Source organism: Diabrotica virgifera, chromosome 10, assembly GCF_917563875.1.
Source record: "Diabrotica virgifera virgifera chromosome 10, PGI_DIABVI_V3a".
NCBI classification, from domain to species: domain Eukaryota; kingdom Metazoa; phylum Arthropoda; class Insecta; order Coleoptera; family Chrysomelidae; genus Diabrotica; species Diabrotica virgifera.
Window position 1 is genome coordinate 80,721,415 of NC_065452.1, and position 20,944 is coordinate 80,742,358.

Genomic DNA, 20,944 nt, shown 5'->3' on the forward strand with positions numbered 1-20,944 from the left:
CCGATCAACTAAAACTAGTTGAGCAGCCAAATACCCGATTGAAATATGTAACCCTAAACAATTATGTCGAGTTGGACTACTTTAATGACAGGGAAAGATGATTGACATTCCTAATTTTATGACATTTTGTAAACATTTTAATAGCTTTTTAAAATAGTATATTGTAAAAATGATTTACTTTTACTCATATTTACCTTACATCTATATGTCTAGACTAAATATTACGTTATTATAATAAAATATTTTTCTAGCATTGTCAACAAATTAAATTTTGTCTTCTGTTTTAGGTGTTGCATAATTCATGGGCGGCTCTCTTTTTTGCTCAGTTTATCTATCGATATTTTTGCAAAGTTTCATAATACTATCATCCTCATCTTTATGATCTCCTGAACAATTTAATGATCCTTATTTGAATCCTTTTTATCCTAATTATTCCTCTATTGGCGCGAAATTTTGAACTTATCGGTAGATGGCGCGGGTGGGAAAGGAAGTGATGTCAAACTTCCAACCCCCAGAAGGAATGAAAAGTGAAGACAGAGCGCAAGTTGAGATTATCTTCCTTTTTAATTTGCTCGTCGTACGGTGTGGACCTCGCGCCTGGTGTTACATCCCAAGTAGTGTTCCTTTTATTCTAAGTTTAATTTCGAACAGTTGCATTTACTTTATTTCCAAACAGTAAGTACAAGCTTTTATATATTATTTAGCTTCTAATTATATATATTTTTCGAGAAATTTAGCAAAAACCTCTACTCACCACGTGTACATTGTACTTCGGTAATGGCGGCCATATGCTTTAATTGATTTAAATTGAATTTATTATTAGATTTTCTTTACAAATATCGATTCTTTTGTAAAATTTAGGATAATTTGAGGGTTATAATATTAAATTTATCATAAAGATAGGGTCTACATGAGGTGATTGTCTTCTAAAGGTTATACATGTGCAGGATATCCACCTGTTGTCGGCTTTATTGTTTTACTCAGCCGGTTTTATAGCTAAAATTATTTAAATCGCTTGCAGAATAATTTTGGCGATGTTCAAAAACTTGCTTTTAAATTATAAGCAGGGTGATCGGCCTCTGATTCTATTTGAAGTTGTCAACCTACTGTTTCCCTAACTATTTTATAGCTAATCCTGTATTTTGCTGCTTTAGTCTAATTTATATATTTTTCCAAATGCCGGTTAATCTTCCATTTGAAATAAACTCATCCACATCATATATTCCAATAATCCCATTTCATTGTATTCTATAGCGAAGTAGATTGTTCTTTGTGTCACTACATCCTGTTCTACATTATATTCATAATATTAATGTTTTTTTGATAATCTACAGCACCTGCTGTAATATCTTCTGCAAAATATTCATGTTAATGTAAACGTGGTCTGCATATTGTTGTATGATCCATAGTCTTTAATAATTGTAATTACAGTAAAATCTCCGTTAACCAAAACATCGTTTAACCGAAATGGCTGACAGTTTCAATAAATTCGTCAATAAAAAGTGAATTAAAAAAAAAGCTATATAATTCAGGAAAATGAACATGTTTAAGAAATCTTCTATTTTCTTTAGTGTTTTCCTTTGACAACAATGTTTTGCAGCTATATCTCTCCAATACTATGTAATTTGATATAAGAAGAATACAAAAAATAATGTTATTTTCCGAAATTCTTATCCGAAACGGCCTCCCCCTCAATTATTTCGGTTAACGGAGGTTTTACTGTATATGGATGTTTTAAAGTTACATCCACATCATATATTCCAATAATCCATTTCATTCTACTCTTGTAGCAAAGAAGATTGTTCTTTGTGTGACTACATCATGTTCTACATTGTGTTCTTCATTTTGTTCACTTTTTGATAACCCACATGTTGCATGAAGTTTTTAACAATGTTTGTTTATATGTATATAATATAAATGTGTTATTAGATTTTTACACTATTTTTTTTTTGTTCTAGATCAAAATGGGTAAAGAAAAGATTCATATTAACATCGTTGTCATTGGACACGTAGATTCTGGTAAATCTACTACTACTGGACATTTAATTTACAAATGTGGTGGTATCGACAAACGTACCATCGAAAAGTTCGAAAAAGAAGCCCAAGAAATGGGTAAAGGTTCATTCAAATATGCCTGGGTACTCGACAAACTTAAGGCCGAGAGAGAACGTGGTATTACCATTGATATTGCTTTGTGGAAATTCGAAACAGCTAAATACTATGTAACCATCATTGATGCCCCTGGACACAGAGATTTCATTAAGAACATGATCACTGGTACATCACAAGCTGACTGTGCTGTACTCATTGTTGCAGCTGGTACTGGTGAATTTGAAGCAGGTATTTCAAAGAATGGACAAACACGTGAACATGCTCTTCTTGCTTTCACCCTTGGTGTAAAACAACTTATTGTTGGTGTCAACAAAATGGACTCGACTGAACCAGCATACAGTGAATCACGTTTCGAGGAAATCAAGAAGGAAGTATCCTCATACATCAAGAAAATTGGTTACAACCCAGCTGCCGTTGCTTTCGTACCAATTTCAGGATGGCACGGAGACAACATGTTAGAAGGATCTGACAAGATGCCATGGTTCAAGGGATGGCAAATCGAACGTAAAGAAGGAAAAGCTGAAGGAAAGTGCTTGATTGAGGCTTTGGATGCTATCCTTCCCCCATCTCGTCCAACTGAGAAACCCCTCCGTCTTCCACTCCAGGTAATTAAAGTTTTATTTGTAATTTTTGTGCTTTTTCTATAGAACTTTTCAACATTTCTCATTTGTCTGGGGAACTTGTCATATGTCATATACAGTAGACTCACGATTATCTGAGGTAACTGGGACCGTGACTACCTCGGATACGGAAAAACTCAGTTAACACTGAGATTGGTTATATTGATAGAAGAACACGTAAATAATCAACTGTGGATATTTTAATGACAAAATTAATACAGTACTGTATATAAAAGATAAAAACATTTACCTTATCAATATTACTGTTTAAAAAAGTCTGATTTTGCATAAGCTTTATTCCTCTTTTTGATATTGAGGCGGCGATGTTGCACCAAGGTTGAAAATTGTAACTCACCAGTTATGACTTTTGCCTCGGATGACCGAGTCTCGGATAATCGTGAGTCTACTGTAATATTAATATATGACAAGTGCCTGAAACAAATAGAAGCGTTGAAAAGCCCTATTTATATTGCAATAAATAATTTAACCTAAAATTTACCTAGAATTGTAGTTAATATGAATAATTCATGAAAAAGGTTAAATTAATTATTAAATGTTGACATTTTCAATCAAAAAAATATATTTCAGGATGTCCAAACTAGAAGGAAAACCTGATTTTGTTTTGTTCATATCTAATAAAATTATTTCCCCTAAAATTTGCCTAGACTAATTGTAGTTAATATGGATTAACTGTTGACTTTCTCATATCTAAAAACTAAATTTCATGATGATCAAACTATAATGAGAACCTGATTTTATCCATAAGGCTTAATCTTTTCTGATATTTCTTAAATTTTTCTGATTTTTTAAATGTTTCTTTGAAGACGTCTAATTTCAACTCTCTTTTTAGGATGTCTACAAAATTGGTGGTATTGGAACAGTACCTGTAGGTCGTGTTGAAACTGGTGTATTGAAACCTGGTATGGTTGTAGTATTCGCTCCAGCCAATTTGACGACTGAAGTAAAATCCGTTGAAATGCATCACGAAGCCCTCCAGGAAGCAGTACCTGGTGACAATGTTGGTTTCAACGTCAAGAATGTCTCTGTTAAAGAATTGCGTCGTGGTTACGTAGCTGGAGACACCAAGAACAACCCACCCAGAGGAGCTTCAGACTTCACTGCCCAAGTCATTGTTCTCAACCACCCTGGTCAAATCTCAAACGGATATACCCCTGTACTCGACTGTCACACAGCTCACATTGCCTGCAAATTCGCTGAAATCAAAGAAAAGGTTGACCGTCGTTCTGGTAAGACCACTGAAGAAAATCCCAAAGCCATCAAATCTGGTGATGCCGCCATTGTCAACTTGGTACCCACCAAGCCCATGTGTGTAGAATCATTCCAAGAATTCCCACCCCTTGGACGTTTTGCTGTCCGTGACATGAGGCAAACCGTTGCAGTAGGAGTCATCAAGAGCGTTGCCTTCAAAGATCCCAGCGCCGGAAAAGTCACAAAAGCTGCAGAAAAAGCCCAAAAGAAGAAATAGTCTATTTGGACTCCACTACTTAAATAATTTTGATATGTTTTGTTTCTTTTATATATTAATATTGGAGTATCAATGTATTTTTAATAACTAATGGACTTATTACTTGCATTGCATTATTTGTGATCTGTAAATTAAACTTGGACAAATAAAGAAAAAAATTAACCTACTATATTTGATTTCCCCTTTTTCAGTTTCAGATATCTTTGCAAAAAGGTTGAGATACACACAACACGAACAGATCAACATTGAATAGGTTACTCTAAAGCAGAGAAGATATCACGAAGTTTGATCGTAAATAGTTCCTATTGATTAAAATAACAGAGTTTATAAAGAGCTTTGAGAAAGCCATGTGTTGGATGAGAAGTGCAAAGATAAACAACAGGAGACAATAGTGAAGTGTCGGCTGAGTATTTTAAAAAAATATCAAAGATAGAGAAAACTAAAGGGTACAGAGGAATGGCAATAGTTCATTTGGATTTTTTTTTAGTAAGCTGAAATTTAAGTTAAGTAAATGTTATGTCTAATTTTTATTATTTTTTAAATTCACATTAAATCAACTTTCAACATGCTGGAAAAAATCCAAATGGATTATTTTTCTAGCAAGCTGAAAGTTGAGATTTATTATTTATAAAGTCAATATAAGTCTAATTATTATTTAAATTTGTAATAAATCTTAACTTTCAGCTTGCTGGAAAAAAATCAAAAAGGACTATTGCTGTTCTGTACCCTTCAATTGAATTTAATACACAGGATTTAAAAATGAGTAAACGAAAATAATTTGTTGCAACTCTGGTAGTACGTGTACATAGATAGCTCTAAACAGGAACTTTTAAGTGTCATCCAGAGCCTATATTATGGTAATGCGAATTAACTTTGAACAAGAAATTTCAGAGTACTACAATCTATAGAATAATTTTTCAGCTCAGTGGGGTGCTATTGTTAGAAGTGTGAAATTCCATAAAAAAAGGATTTTCCTGTTAGAATAATCCCTTATAAGTACACATTTCAAACAATAGCACCCTTCTGAGCTGAATGGGCCTCTTAATAGATTGTAGGACTATATACATTTTATAGAAACTTAATGTTATGGAGATTATAAAAGTATTTTTAAATTTTATATCTACAGGGTGTTTGGTAAAGAATGGGCCATAGCTTAACCTCAGGTTCCCGAGGTTAAAATAGGCCGATTTAAGCTAACTTACCTTAGTACAAAGTTTATAATAACCGAGATACAGGGTGTCAAAGTTAAACTTTTTTTTTTTTATTTATTATTGAATATTTCCTGACAGGTATGAGATAACAACATGAAATTTGGTATGTGGGGGTTTTTTGGGTCGAGAAAACTAAATTCCCTACCAAAAATGATGTATTGCCCAGAGGGTGCCACATACGCCTTTCAGCACTCATTTATTACATTCAATTTTTTTATCCCTCAGTCTGTATAATTTTGACATTAAAATTGTTATTCTCCTATTAGTTTTACTTAAAAAAGGTATACTTCTTTTATCTCCCTAAACTCAACCGTTTTCGAGATAAACGCATTTTAAATCTGCGATACACCATCATTTTTAGCATAATATCATTGTAGTTACACCCGAAAAATAACTTAAAACCATAAAATTATCCAAAAATGTATCGCAAATTTCTTCAAATGGAATTTGCGATGCAATGACATAAATTTGAGAACTGGCACAATTATTATGGTTTTAAGTTATTTTTCGGGTGGAACTATGTACAATGATATGCTAAAAATGATGGTGTATCGCAGATTTAAAATGCGTTTATCTCGAAAACGGTTGAGTTTAGGGAGATGAAAAAAGTATACCTTTTTAAGTAAAACTAATAGGAGAAAAAAATTATACAGAGTGAGGGATAAAAAAAATTGAACGTCATAAATGAGTGCTGAAAGGCGTATGTGGCGCCCTCTGGGCAATACATCATTTTTGGTAGGGAATTTAGTTTTCTCGACCCAAAAAACCCCCAAATACCAAATTTCATGTTGTTATCTCATACCTGTCAGGAAATATTCAATAATAAATAAAAAAAGTTTAACTTTGACACCCTGTATCTCGGTTATTTTAAACTTTGTACCAAGGTAAGTTAGCTTAAATCGGCCTATTTTAACCTCAGGAACCTGAGGTTAAGCTATGGCCCATTCTTTACCAAACATCCTGTATGTATATGTAGTGAATGTCCTGGCATTATCGCATTAGAAATGTGGTGCTATATAACAATTTTAAATGTTTGTTACGGAGATTATAAAAGTATTTTTGAATATTTTTAAATTTTATATCTATGTATATGTAGTGAATGTCAATCCTGGCATTATCGCATTAGAAATGTGGTGCTATATAACAATTTTAAATGTTTGTTACGGAGATTATAAAAGTATTTTTGAATATTTTTAAATTTTATATCTATGTATGTAGTGAATGTCAATCCTGGCATCGCATTAGAAATGTGGTGCTATATAACAATTTTAAATGTTTCTTGGGTGGAGATTTGAAATTTCACAATATTAAAACCTTTCAGCAAGACCACCAAGATTATGAAAAGCATCAAAAAGTCAAACTGATACTTATGAAATAGAGAATTAACAGTACAATTTCACAGATACATACTGCAATTCAAATAAAATATTAATATATGTACAGCAGAGACAAGTTCTTGAAGAAAAAGGTTTAAAATATGTGAGTTACTATTATACTATGACAATATATCTAGAGACTCATTAATATTCAGTTCAGCTCAGCTGGGTTCTATTCTTTGAGGTGTGAAATTCTATCAACAAGGGTTCTACCTGTTTTATGGAATGATCCCTTTTTTATTTAAGTACATACACATTTCCAACAATAGTACCCTGCTGAGCTGAATATTGATGACTCTTAGTTCGATTGTAGAACTATACAAATAAAATGATTTCTTTGGATTGTGAAAAATAATAAAGGACCTAGGATCGGTGTTACAGAATAATTGGGAAATAGGAGAAAACAGCCATGATCATGTCATATATACAATATGTATGGAACTGAGTGTTGAGCAGTTAAACAGAAAAAGGAATAACGAATGTATGTGGCGGAAATGAAAATGATTAGATGGATGAGTGGAGTGAAAAAAAAGGATATAAAATTAAAAATGAGTAGTAATAGTAATCATTATTACGGAAATTGTCCTACATATATACATGTATACAAAGACGCGTCAAAAAAAAGAAAGAAATTATAGAAATCCTGTTACTTACATATTTGCATTCATAAAATCAATTACCTTATATATGGTTCAATCTGTAATTTACGCACAATCTTTTTATACTGAGTTAATTTTAGGGCATTAATCTAATATCATGGGGGAATTTACTAAAGAATCTCATGCAAGAATATTTAGCACCTTTTTCTGTCGCAGTCAACCTGTGAATGGGGAGAATATAATTAATGTTCTTATTGTTATAAACAATGTGTAGGTAGATTTATTTGAAACTGATGTTTATTTTTAAAGAGCAATATAGTAGGTAAGTATGGACATTCCTCAAATATATGTTCTAGGTATTAAGATGTAAGTTTTGACGATCCCTTTGCAAGATGCTCCAAATCTCATTTTTGTAATAATTCTGAGCCTCTGAGCGCACGTTTCTGACAGAAAAATATTTTATCAAGTTCATTGCTTCCACCTTAAACAATTCCCCATAATGCACCACAGATTCAGTTTGCAAAATAAAGAGAATAATAGGGTTAAAGCGCCTCACGCTAACCTAAATTAGAATCGGTTAGGGAACCATGTTGAAGTTCTATTACCTAGGTCTCCTACATGAAGAGCATTTGGCAGAGTGCTATGGGGGAAAGGGATATGGTCTAGAGATTGATTCCTGTTTTACACGAATTAATACACCTCGCTCCAATGGCATTGTTACACCCGATCATAGGCGTAACCAGGGGGCGGGTTTTGGGGGTTGTAACTCCCCCCATTTGGTTGTACTTTGAGCTCTATTACACTTAACACCATTACTATTCCATAGCTCCAGAGACCATCTAGTAATTGTAACCCCCCCCTTTAGGATCATCCTGGTTACACCTCTGCACCCGATTGTCATTTTAAGGAGTGAACAAGTCTCACAGACATGCATAGGATTGAATCAAATTGCTTGCCCGTTTGCAAAACTGTTTTTAGGTCATCTTGATTTAAATAAGTATTTTGATAATACTTGGATGATACTCTTAAAGTACCTATAGCATAATCATGAATTCAAACTTTTACAGAAGTTGCTGTATGTGACTTTCTAATGACAATGTTGTATCAATGCTCGAGCATGATCATGCCTAAAATATAGTTTTAAACCAATTTAGATGTTTGTACCATCTAACAGAAGGTTATTTGGACATTCCATGTTTGATCTGGTTATTTTAAACATTAAACTATTCTTTTTTTGTTTATTAATAATTAGTCCTTCACTGGATAGTAGGGGGGAAGTGAGGGCGTGGTACCAATTGATACCAAAACAAGAGAGAAGGTGGTTTGGTCACGAATCTAATACGAAGAATTGCTGATTTGTGGATTTCTGGAAGGAATAGGAGAGGAAGACCAATGCAGGACCGGTAAAGGGGGTTGATATTGGTATAAAATAGAAACTTATGGAACAAATGTAATTAGGCGGGAAGCTGACCCCGTATAAATGAAAAGATAATAATATGATACAGTAGAGATAAACTTATTACATAATTGATAGTTTAAGTATAAGTTATTACATTTTTCTGTGGCTTATAGATCAGTAACTGAGTTTACAGATTCATACCCAGATAGCACAAGTACTTTTTATGGACATCCAATGGACGTACATCTGTGTACATTGGAACGTCCAATGGACGTCCCGCTAAGGTACAATGGACGTCCAACGAACGTCCAGAGTTCACAAAATTGGACGTCCATAGAACGTCCGCTACAAACGTACAGTGTACGTTGTTGAAGCTTTCAGTGTACATTTTATGTACATTCAATGTACCTACATCTGTGGTATTATAATATCACCCTGTACAAAATATGTTTAAAACTCATTCAAAGTCATTAATCCATGTAGTATCTGTTCTTGTATCAATAACCGCAAGTAACATTGAGTTGTCATGTTTTGTTATTATTTAAATGTGTATATAAACATTAACTCGGTGGAGAAAGATTATTGTACTCAGTATTTAATTAATGTAAGGTAGGTCGCTACTGATATATGTAAACAGATTGTTATGGTTAGTCATTGATGGAGTTGAGTGTAAATAATATAATGTATTTGAACTAAGAAGAGAGTTTTAATTAATTACGACCTAGAAGGCATAACAACACACCTATTTATTACATGGCGCTCCTGTAAATTAATTGGGAGAATCTTCTGACAATGGGCGACAAAAATTGGAAACACAGACGGCGAAGATGGACCAGGACGAAGATGCAGAGAACCCAGGGAACAAAGACAAAGTGATAAAATGTAAGTAAGAATGTCTATCTTTATTAAAAATGCTTCCCTCGTTTTTATATTATTATTGAACATTGAATATTTATCTTTGCTGATTTTTGAATAATTTATGAAGTATCGATTTTTTTTTAAGAATATCTATGAATTTTGAAACATGAAGTGATTTTTGAATTGAATATTTTTATAGAAGTTTATTATATCTGCTATTATTGAATTTTTATTGAATTTGAATTTTTATTGAATCTATTTGAAAATCTCTATCCGATTTCGATTTTTTTAGTACGGTTATTTTTGAATATTTTATGGAATATCGAATTTTTTCAAAAATTTCTATCGAATTTTGAGATATAAACTTATTTTGAATATTTTTATCTAACTTTTGCATATGCTATTTTTTTTTTATTTTATTGACGAATATGTATACTATTATTGAATTTTTTTATTAGCCAGTTGTTTTTATTATTGATGATATTTATTGATTCTATAGATACATTTTAATCGATTTTGTGTTAAATTTTGTATGATATGAACCTGAATTAATATTTTTTGAGTGATAAATGATATTTTTTTTAATGAATAATGATTAGTGATGACATACGTTAATATAAGAGCTTAAGACAAACATTGCTATAAGCAAGAGATTTATTTTTAACGAACCGACCTGATGCGTCGAGATAAGGAATTTGGAGAAGAACTATATAGATAAGAAGAAGAACTAACAATAGTATAAGCTAAATATTATGAGACAACTTGAGACAATAAGAAACCCACGGCTCTTGTCAAATTAGGAAGGTACTAAGTGATTTATAGAAGCTTGAAAGCTTATTAGAGACCCACTCTGTGTTTTGAGAGTACCTATTTTATTCATGATTATTCGTGAATAAACAACGGCCTCAAAGCAAGGGATTGAGGTTGTGATATTTTTAGAAGAATTTGAACCGCATAAAATACCTATTTCGTGTTTTGAGTTAACTATACCACCTAAATGGTGCGTACAGATCAGGGCGAAAATTCGGGTTAATATTGGCGGAGAACTAAGACATCCCAGTGAAACCTCTTTTATTAAGGTAAAACGAAGGTATCGGAGCTAGTATATGAAGTGGTGATTATGATGTTATATGAAATGATATATGAGATAAATGATATATGATTGTTATATGAAAGATGTATATGAAGATGAATTATGTACACTGTAGAAGTGTTATTATGTGGAGAAAATGAAGAAATATAGTTGTAGTACCAGACAAGAAGAAGAAGAGAAAAAAAGATAATTTTGTTATTAAAATATGTGGGAAAAATGAAAGAAGACACCTAAAAATTGCAAGAAAAGAAGCAAAATTAAGAAGATACTAAGCAAATAAGTAGCTAATCATTGAATTATGTCTAAGAATTAAAGTTGTAATTTTTTTTCTCTAAGGTAACGTAAATTATAAATAACTTGTTTTTTAAATGTAGATAATGAATTCAGGTTAAATTTTCGCGGAAAATGGAAGTGTTTGAATTAAGGATAGACAATATCTTACAATAAGTGTTAGTAGATAGTAAGCAAAGGGACACAGAAAGTGAAATTTTTAGACATTCAGAAACATAGATTAAATATTTATTATAGGTACAAGAGAGATATTGAAAGTTTTATAGAGACATTTTAGAAGTTTTTAGAGAGATTAAATCTTTATTATAGCTACAAGAGTTATTAGAAGTTTTTTTAGAGACACATATTAAAAGTTTTAGAGAGATTACATTTCTATTATAGGTACAATATTTTAAAGTTAGTAAGGCGTATATAAATAAATCAAAATAAGACTGAAATAATAAGATGAAATAGTAAAGTAACGTTAAATTCTTTTTTTATATACCATTTAATAGAAGTTTAGGTAATATTTAGCTTAGCTTAGGAAGTATTAAAGTCGAGATTTTATTACAATTAGATTAGTTACGGCTTATAGGCACTAAAAGACTATTTAAAAGTTAGGATCAATTTCATTCACTGTGGACACTGTTTTGATGAAGTGAATTAGTGAACGAAAAAAAAAGGGACGAAAAGACACGACGTGAAAGTACGTGAACTAGTAATAGGTTATAAAATACCAGTTTAGTATAGGGAAAATATGAACTTTTGTGTAAAATAGGAAAAAGAATATACATGTTTAGGGAAAAATTGATTGATCTGAAATGTAATGTTACAGTTAGTTAGCATAGTTAGGAAATTTAATTTTTCAAAATAGTATTAGGTAACCATAAACATTTTTGTAAAAGGGAAAGAGGAGCATCACATTTTAAAAATATGTAATTTTAACAAAACGGGGAGGTGTGGTATTATAATATCACCCTGTACAAAATATGTTTAAAACTCATTCAAAGTCATTTATCCATGTAGTATCTGTTCTTGTATCAATAACCGCAAGTAACATTGAATTGTCATGTTTTGTTATTATTTAAATGTGTATATAAACATTAACTCGGTGGAGAAAGATTATTGTACTCAGTATTTAATTAATGTAAGGTAGGTCGCTACTGATATATGTAAACAGATTGTTATGGTTAGTCATTGATGGAGTTGAGTGTAAATAATATAATGTATTTGAACTAAGAAGAGAGTTTTAATTAATTACGACCTAGAAGGCATAACAACACACCTATTTATTACACATCTGATGTACATTCAATGTACGTCTTATGGACATTTTTGTAGGGCACTTTTCAGAAAGCAATCTGTATCTGTGTCCACAATTTTTTGAATACATACATAGCAAAAAGCCTTTAGGTATAGGAAATAGTTCCTATAGTACTAAACTTATACTTTAAAATATTACACAAAATACCTTTTTATTTCTCTTTATTATAACTTTATTATGTATAGTTTATTATAGGAACTTCATTAATGCACGACTGCACTTGCACGATAAACAGAAAACACAAAGATATCACAATGTATTATATTGTATGTAATAACTTAATAAAGACAAAATTCAGATAATGGCGCCCTATGATGCATGCACATTAAAAGAGGTTTATTTCTGTTCTCTTCCTTCCAAGTTCCAAACATTATTTCTTAGAACTTAGAGTCAGTACGGTTGTATATTGCAAGCGCGTTTGCCATTCTGTGAATTATCATAAATAAATCCTCCTTCAGTATTCCACAACAATTACAGCGATAATCCCCTAAAAGTACCTGCCTAGTACTACCTTTTACGACCGATATCGTGAAGAGCGACAACGTTGTCAAGAAGATTCTCATTTAGTTTGGCGGGAAATTTAACAGTTAATACAAAATGCACATTTAAGATTTAAATTGGTAGTGTCTAATTATTGTAAGTTCTATAATTACCGATGCGCGATGTAGCTCCGTTATTCTGAAAAAGTTTACCATCGTGTAATTAATTTGGGAAAAGTTCACTGCAGGAGAACTACAGCAAATTTGTTGCATTAATATTAGAAGACCCTAATCTTATGGTCTTGTAGGGTTCTCAATCCCATATAGTTAGGTTAAAAACATTTCATTTTGTTTTAAACTTTTAAGCCTAGTTGGAGTTTCCCATTTTCACAGATAGATGTAGCTTCTTTTGTGGATGGATTAGCCGTTATTCTGAGGCATCAGATAATAAAAGGTGGAAGACAACCGTAAATACGTATTTCTGCCTGATTGTAATCAGTACCGTGCAGCCAAGTTTGAATAGAATTTTTAATTTTTTTTAAATATTTTTAAGCCTTAAAACGATAAGATTTGGAGATATATTTATCTCAATGTTTTGCTGATAACAGGTTTAGAAATGGAACAAAAGCAATGTGATAGGAACGATAACACCATATTTACAAATGCAAATCACAGGAAATCATTATTTTTGGCGAATAGTATTGCCCAACATTTAAACAAAATTCTGTTGTGTGGGTAGAAATAGACTAGAAGTTTCCTCTGGGGGGGGGGGGTGTCTTGGGCACCGAAATTTTTTTGTTTTGTATTCTTTATATATTTTTTATATGCCCTGGGAGGCGTTTTAACCCCCCTGGGTGAGCCACTGGCAGTGATTAATTTCTACCAAAACCATAATTCCAGTTTTTATATTTTTCGCACAGAAGCAAGGATTGCGGTTTCATTGATCTATACCAGCGTTTCCCAACCGGTGGGTCGCGAGTGGATTTCAGGTGGGTCGCGGCGTGGCTCTTACAGTAGCTGAATACCGTAAATATATAACATCATGGGTGAGTGATGGGTCGCGAATATGAAAAAACATCAGAAGGTGGGTCGCCACACATAAAAGGTTGGGAACCACTGATCTATACAATTTCAAATAAATGGCTTTTGTGGTTTCTGGTTCCACTAACTTCTTTTCGAGTATTAGATAAGAATATAAATATTGCCTTTTAAAATATAATGTAGAGAAAAATTATAGAGATATAGTCGATTCGCTAATCTGAGACACAACTGTTTACAATACAATCACAATAAAAATGCACTAAATAGAAATAAACAAACAAAGACACGTTGAATGTTCGAGGAGCACTCTCAAATCATGATTTAGGAGTGCTCCTCGTGCTTGTTTATTTCTAGTGCATCTTTATTCTGATTGTAGTGTAGACTGTTGGGTCTCAGATTGGTGAATCGACTATACGAAACTTCAGAGATTGGTATAGATACATTCTGAGTTCACTATCTAGTTCAAGTGTATCCGTTTTGATCAGTATTTAAGAAAAATGATAATAGCTATCATTATCATCAAGGCCTTCTACTAATGATGGAATGTTTGCTGCCCTTACGAGATTCGCTTTTTGCGGTGAATCAGTCTGCATTATTCTTGTATATTGTTCGTTTGTTGTGTGTCTAGGCTTTGGTTACATTTCCTTCCATTCATTTCGATCTGTGCAGAGTCCAGTTTCAGGATTTAATTTTCCAGTTCTCAGAAAGCTCCAGTTTCTCACTTTCAGGATTTTTATATCTCTCAGAACCTGGTGCTCCCATCTCCCTCTAGCTCTTCCCCTTGGTCTTTCAGTTTCTGGCTTATATCTGGTGACCTTCTTAATTACAAGTAGTTTTTCCTTCTCTATATGTATCAGGCTCTGCCCTTTAATAGATCTAAATATATCTTCTCCCTTCATTGTCTCTTATTATATCATGGTTCATCCTTCTTCTCATTTCTCCGCTTTCCATCCTTATCCCGTAATTCTTAGTAATATAACAGCTATACATAATAAAAATGATACATAAGGGAAACAAAGATAATATGTAGCATTTAAAAATTTTCTGTAACCTGAGTTACCAGATATTTATCATACCTATGAATTACCATCATATGGTAAACCCGAGAGAAAAGTCACTGGCCCTTTAACCCTTAACTTGGCAAAACAAGAAATACGCAAAATAAAAATTATTCCTGACATTATTTCTTGAAGTGGGTCGTCAATTAATACATTTTCACTAATAAACTTTTTTTTTTAACAAATTTTGACTTTGATTTGTACGTGTGTATCTGAATGCACAACGCCAAGAAACCCTAAAACAATATGTGTGTATTACAATACACATTACCAATTTGAGTACTGGTTTTCGAAATTAAAATTAGGTGGGAAAATGAAAGAATACCCAGGGTTGTACTGATTTATTTTACTAACAAAAATATTACAATGATTACTTGCTTATATGGAAATCGTAAAAACAATTTCGTTTTGACACAAAACAAAGACGTACGTCACATTTCGTACATTTTATGTGTTTGGATATTTACACAATTGCGACATCGGCCCTTTGTGGAAAATTGTGGAAGGTGTACGAAATTATCAAATCTTATATCACCTTCTGGCCGGGGTTGAAATATGGTTCTTATTCTTTTTTTTTTGGAACAGCGATGTCCTCATTTGAAGGTCTTCCAAGTTTTTTATTTTTACGGAGCAAGCTGTCGATTATGGAAAAAAGAAATTGTTTTAAAGTTTTTGTTCTTTTATATCATCAAAAATTTATATCATCAAAAAACCTTCTAAAGTAATCAATTGAAGATAAAATCTCGTCTGGAATTTGAAAATTATCCTCTTCAATATCTACCGGGTAGCTAAAAGGTTCGTCTGTCCAGCTGTATATATTTTCGCTTTCTTGGTTTTCTTTTTCTTTTGCACTTTTGTTGTTGTTTGTTCTTTTTTAAATTGAGAGGTTTATGAGCAAGCTCATCTGCTAAGGTTTCATCTACAACATACCTAATACGCTCATCTAGCTCGTTGTTTTTAGCACCTTCTGCATTTTCTACCTTTTCATTGTTTGCTTCGTTTTCCAAGATCTCCTCGTTTTCGAGCAATATATTCGATAAAATAGTAAACTTTTTATAGAATTCATCGTCATCAACACCCTCTATTACAGAATATGCTAAAGGGGCGGACGGTAACATAATATATTCTTCATTATCACTTTTAATATCGGAGTCAATATTTCTATTGGGAACTAAAATATTATACTCACAAACCTCCTCATCATTTATTTGTTGAGTTTCTAATTGTATATTCTCTTTGTTCTGTTGGAAGCCATAATCTGAAACAAAGACGAACTTGAAACTAATACCCAGCGCCCATTACTAAAACTTATTGGAATACATTTAAATAAAATCACAAAATATATTAATTTTATACAGTTAACAATTCAACGAGTACTACCCTGGACACCTATTACTCGTCGTTCTTATTTAAATGGTCTAAAACGGGCAGTGTGTATTTAAATTCACATTTATTGTTGTTCGTGTTATTGGCGATGTGAATTTAAATACACATGTTTTTTAGACGAAGCTCACATTTTATCAAACATCTAAATTACGAAACTATTGACATATTACTAAAGGACAATGCTTACCTTATTCGATTTTATTCACAGAATTAAAATAACTTTACAAATCGCCACAAAAACTATCGTTATCTTGGGAAAAGTTGGTAAATTGAACCCGGCCAACGGTCGTCACAGAACTAACCTATAAAAAGTTGACAAATTTATTCCCGCCAAATATAAAAATTGCAACAGTGTAGTTACCTGTACAAAGAACAGGGGTGTTTTGAAATACACATTACAATATCTACGCAGATTTGGAGGTTTAAACTTTATAAAAAAAACCTAAAATAGGTGTGTATAGGGCTTTTCATCGATTGTCATTTGTTTCGAGCTTCTGTCAAATGTTGTATAATCTGTGTATAATATTAATACCCACATAACAATTTCATGTTCTTAGTAGATTCATAGAACATACTTTTCAGAAAAAGTATATACTTAGAATATGCGTAATTACCATTGCGAATGTGCAGAGCATATACTGAGTATATACTACATTACAGTACTTAAACGTTCTATGTATATACTTAGAATGTACTACCGCACTTCTTTTCAGTATATACCAAGAACATACTTTTTAGAAGATTCTAAGGAGGTGCTATAAACCTTCTATTTATATACTTAGAATGTACTATCGCACATATTTTAGTATATGGGAAGAATATTCCAAGGAAGTGCTATATACCTTCTAGTTATATACTTAGAATGTACTATCGCACATATTTTTAGTATATGGGAAGAATATTCCAAGGATGTGCTGTATTTCTCAGAAGTATGTTTTCAACATCACCCAATCTCATCCTATAGGTTCTACCAAAGAATACTAACACACCCACAGGGTGTGTTAGTATTCTTTGGTTCTACTAATATATTATATTTACATATTCTAATTGCATATGAGAATGTTGTTATTACATTCTACAATATTACGTAAAAAGTAAGTATAAAATATATAAACTTTAGTTAGTTATATAGGTACCTATGTATAATAAATATTATATGGGTAAGTAGCCTATATATAAAATATAAGTAATATATTTAGTTATTATGTGCACATCAAAATAAAAATGCTGCTTATATAATTATATAACAGCCAAATATATTATAATATGTATGTAAATTACTAAAATTTATAGGTATCTATATACATTATACATACTTTTACTTACTAGGTATTTAGGAAATATGAATTTATTATTTTCAAACTGCTTTTTATGTTCTTAAAAATGTTTTAGTCTTGTAGCTAGACATACTTGGTCCTACCTAACAGCGTACTAGACATAAATGCATAACTGTACTGGAAACTATTTTCATATTTTGCTCTTTTGTTACCTACCCCCTTCCCTTGTGCAGGTATAAATTGCAATGCAAGGGTCAGAATGACAATGAATGGCCGTTTCCGGATTCCCGAAAATTATTTTACTTATGGTATAAACTCAAATCAAAATGGTATATTCATTTCAACTGAAAACGAAACGAGAATTTCTCATTTTTCTTCACAATAGAATTAATTTTTAAACTTTTTACCATACAATTAAAACGGTTTAAAAAAATGAATTAGATAGTTCAGTAGTACCTACTAAAATACATAAATTTTATTAATTATTCTTAACGCGAAGTTGATAATCTATAGGCTCACATTATTCTTCTTCCTATAGGTACGTACGTACATACAGTATATTATTTTTTAGATATTTTAAAAGTATATACAAGTAGGTATGTGTTAAGTATATACTTTTGCATATACTTACGCATATACTAAGAATATTCGATTAAGGTATATTCTAAGAATAAACTTTTACGAACATTCCGAGATACTACGTACCCGAATGTGCTCAGTATATTCGGTGCAAGAATATTCTTTGAGGCACATGCAAAGAACATGAAATTTAGAATGTTTTTTATGGTACATGCTATGCTTGTACTACGCATATACTAAAAAGGATATACTTCGACGAATGTTGGTAGGATATGCTTAGAACATAATGCGAACATCATTGTTATGTGGGTATACACGGATTATACGACATATGACAGAAGCTCGAAACAAATGACTGTGAATGAAAAGCCCTATTAAGTAAGATACACATTGTCAAGTTAAGGGTTGTTGGGCAGTGTGTTAATATCCTTTTTCCCTCAAACATCAATTAAGGAATCATTTGGTTTATTTAAGTGGAGAGTTACGCTGAGAGACCCACATATATAGCAAGAGATTATCACCAAACAGTATAAGTATTGGCCAACCGCGCAAAAGATGGAGTGATAACTTTCTATACAGGTATCAATCCGCCAATAAACACGCAGAAGTGCTTACACCGAGGAAGGAGAGAAACCTGAAAGATTCTCTTTAATGCAAGGAAGCTATATATAAGAATCAGTGGCGTGCGGTGACTTTTTTGAAAGGGGAAGCGATTCAATAAGGATATAAAAATATTTTCTTAAGGGTCGAGCCACTTTCCACCTGATAACACTCTGATGCGCAGGGGCTCTCTATCAGCAAAGTACTTAATTATGTGAGATGTCCTGCGTACAAGGACTCACACACTAAATCCGTGACGCGTGAATGCGTGAGGCACTCTATTCCCTCTATCTCCAGTGACTAGTGACCTATCATTGATCTGTATTGCTAGCTCGGGCCTTGAGTCCTCGCGCCGGGCTTGGTTTTCTAAAGAAGAATCCTATATTTAAAAAAAAAATTATACACCGAGGCATTTTCCACAACACACAACTTTCACTAAAATGACACTTATTTATACTCGAGGTCTATTCTCCTATCAACTTCTGATAATTGTTGAATGCAGTCTTTTTCAATGGATAATAGGGCTAACTTTCAATGTCTGTCTTCGCTTGTTGAATTTCTTTTAAACTCTTAATTTGAAACTCTTAATGCATCTTAATACTGAAAAACTTCGTTCAACTGATACACTTTTATTGTGGCTGGGATAGTTGGTAGTAGCTACTAATTCACACAACTTGACCACTTCACACAGTGACTTGTTTAAACCAGTAGTCATAAAGAAATCCCAGACTTCTGGGTATTTCTTTATCATTAATGTCAGTTGTTTCATAAATGACACTTAACTGAGAATGCAAAGCTGGGATATCAAAAAATTTTCATTATTTAATCGTAATGAAATAAATTCCTCTGTGGGAAATTTTGATGAATTATAATTAGAAATATTAAGATTATATATATAATTCTACAAATTTTAAATCGTTAAAATTTTGAAAGCTAGAATTCATTTGTTGTAGAATATTATCAAAAGGTCTCTTTGTTTCCTATGTTTTCTCTGTCTCTCTGTCTCCGAAATTATCAATCTTCATTATTTTTCTTTCATGTTCAAACCCCATGTTCAGTTTTATCCCAAATATTTTTAAACTGCTCTCGTTTTTTTAATTATCGTATTAATAAAGTCATCAATTTGTCTTATACAAAATGCAATACCATTTGATTTCTGTAAAATGTCAAATAAAAGATCAGTAAAAGGAAAAATCTCTGCAAAAAATTTAAATCGAAATATTCTTTAAGCGAATGTATGTAATACCTAAGCAAAGCACCCCTTAGCAGCAGTAACAGTCGGAGCATCTCACTTTCGCGAAGGCGATAGGATAAGCGCTTCCATGGTACCAAAATTCGCGCGACTAGTGGGTGCGGTCATTGAACCCTGACCACTTTTTAAACGGGACAACTGTACGACAAGCGGCGATTTTCAGATGCGCTTCTGTCAGGAGTGGACCAAATAGTTGAATTGTGTGCATATTGAGTTCGTTCGTACGCGATTAATTTTTAATATTTTTCAATGCCTACTGCCTAGGTAATATGTAGATTACTTGGATTAGGGAAAATTTTGTATTATTAAATATTAATTAATAATATATTTTCTTATATCGACGTATAAATAGGGAAGCGGCGCTTCCCCCGCTTCCATGGACCGCACGCCTCTGATAAGAATCTTATCAAAAACGTATTTTTGGCGAGATAGCTTTAAAATCATTAATTACAAGAATGTTTAACTCTTTTCTCCTTTCTTTGAGTGCCCAGCACAGAATCTCTCGAAAAACTACCATATTATGCTTTCTCAAGAAATGAATACCTACCGTATGAGCGTTTATTTATTTATTCGTGTATTTTGCCTTGCATAAATCCGGATGATAATCGGATATTTCGGTTTTTTCACATATGCGTCTATCAATTACTCTCTCCCTTATTTCCATGGTGTCATTAAGTAGCTTTATGGCCCTGTAATTTGTACATTGTTTTGTATCTACCTGAAAACTAACCCTACATGAAAACAACAAATACAGTAAGAATGTTAAATATACAGTCAGAACCATTTGAAACAACTCAAGGAGTTAGACAAGGGGGAAGTCTCAGCCCAGTGCTGTTCATAAATGTATATAATAGATGAGATAGTGAAAGAATGTAAGAAAACTTTCAAGAAATACTGCATCGGTTGGAACAGAATGCAAATGAT

The 20,944-nt window shown here is 32.4% G+C and overlaps 1 protein-coding gene across 1 annotated transcript; it reads left to right on the forward strand.

Moving 5' to 3' along the window:
* Positions 1 to 502: 502 nt before the first annotated feature.
* LOC114340053 (elongation factor 1-alpha) lies at positions 503 to 4,380 on the forward strand. Its single transcript, XM_028290770.2, has 3 exons — positions 503 to 675; positions 1,959 to 2,717; positions 3,583 to 4,380. Exons 2-3 carry the CDS (start codon positions 1,965 to 1,967, stop codon positions 4,216 to 4,218), a joined length of 1,389 nt encoding a protein of 462 aa, XP_028146571.2. The 5' UTR covers positions 503 to 675; positions 1,959 to 1,964; the 3' UTR covers positions 4,219 to 4,380.
* Positions 4,381 to 20,944: the final 16,564 nt, after the last annotated feature.

What these genes read in the sequence shown, in the direction of transcription:
- LOC114340053 (XM_028290770.2), top strand. Translation starts at nt 1,965, where the DNA reads ATGGGTAAAGAAAAGATTCATATTAACATCGTTGTCATTGGACACGTA. An exon ending in CCCTCCGTCTTCCACTCCAG is followed by an intron (nt 2,718 to 3,582) that starts GTAATTAAAGTT and finishes CTCTCTTTTTAG; the next exon opens with GATGTCTACAAAATTGGTGG.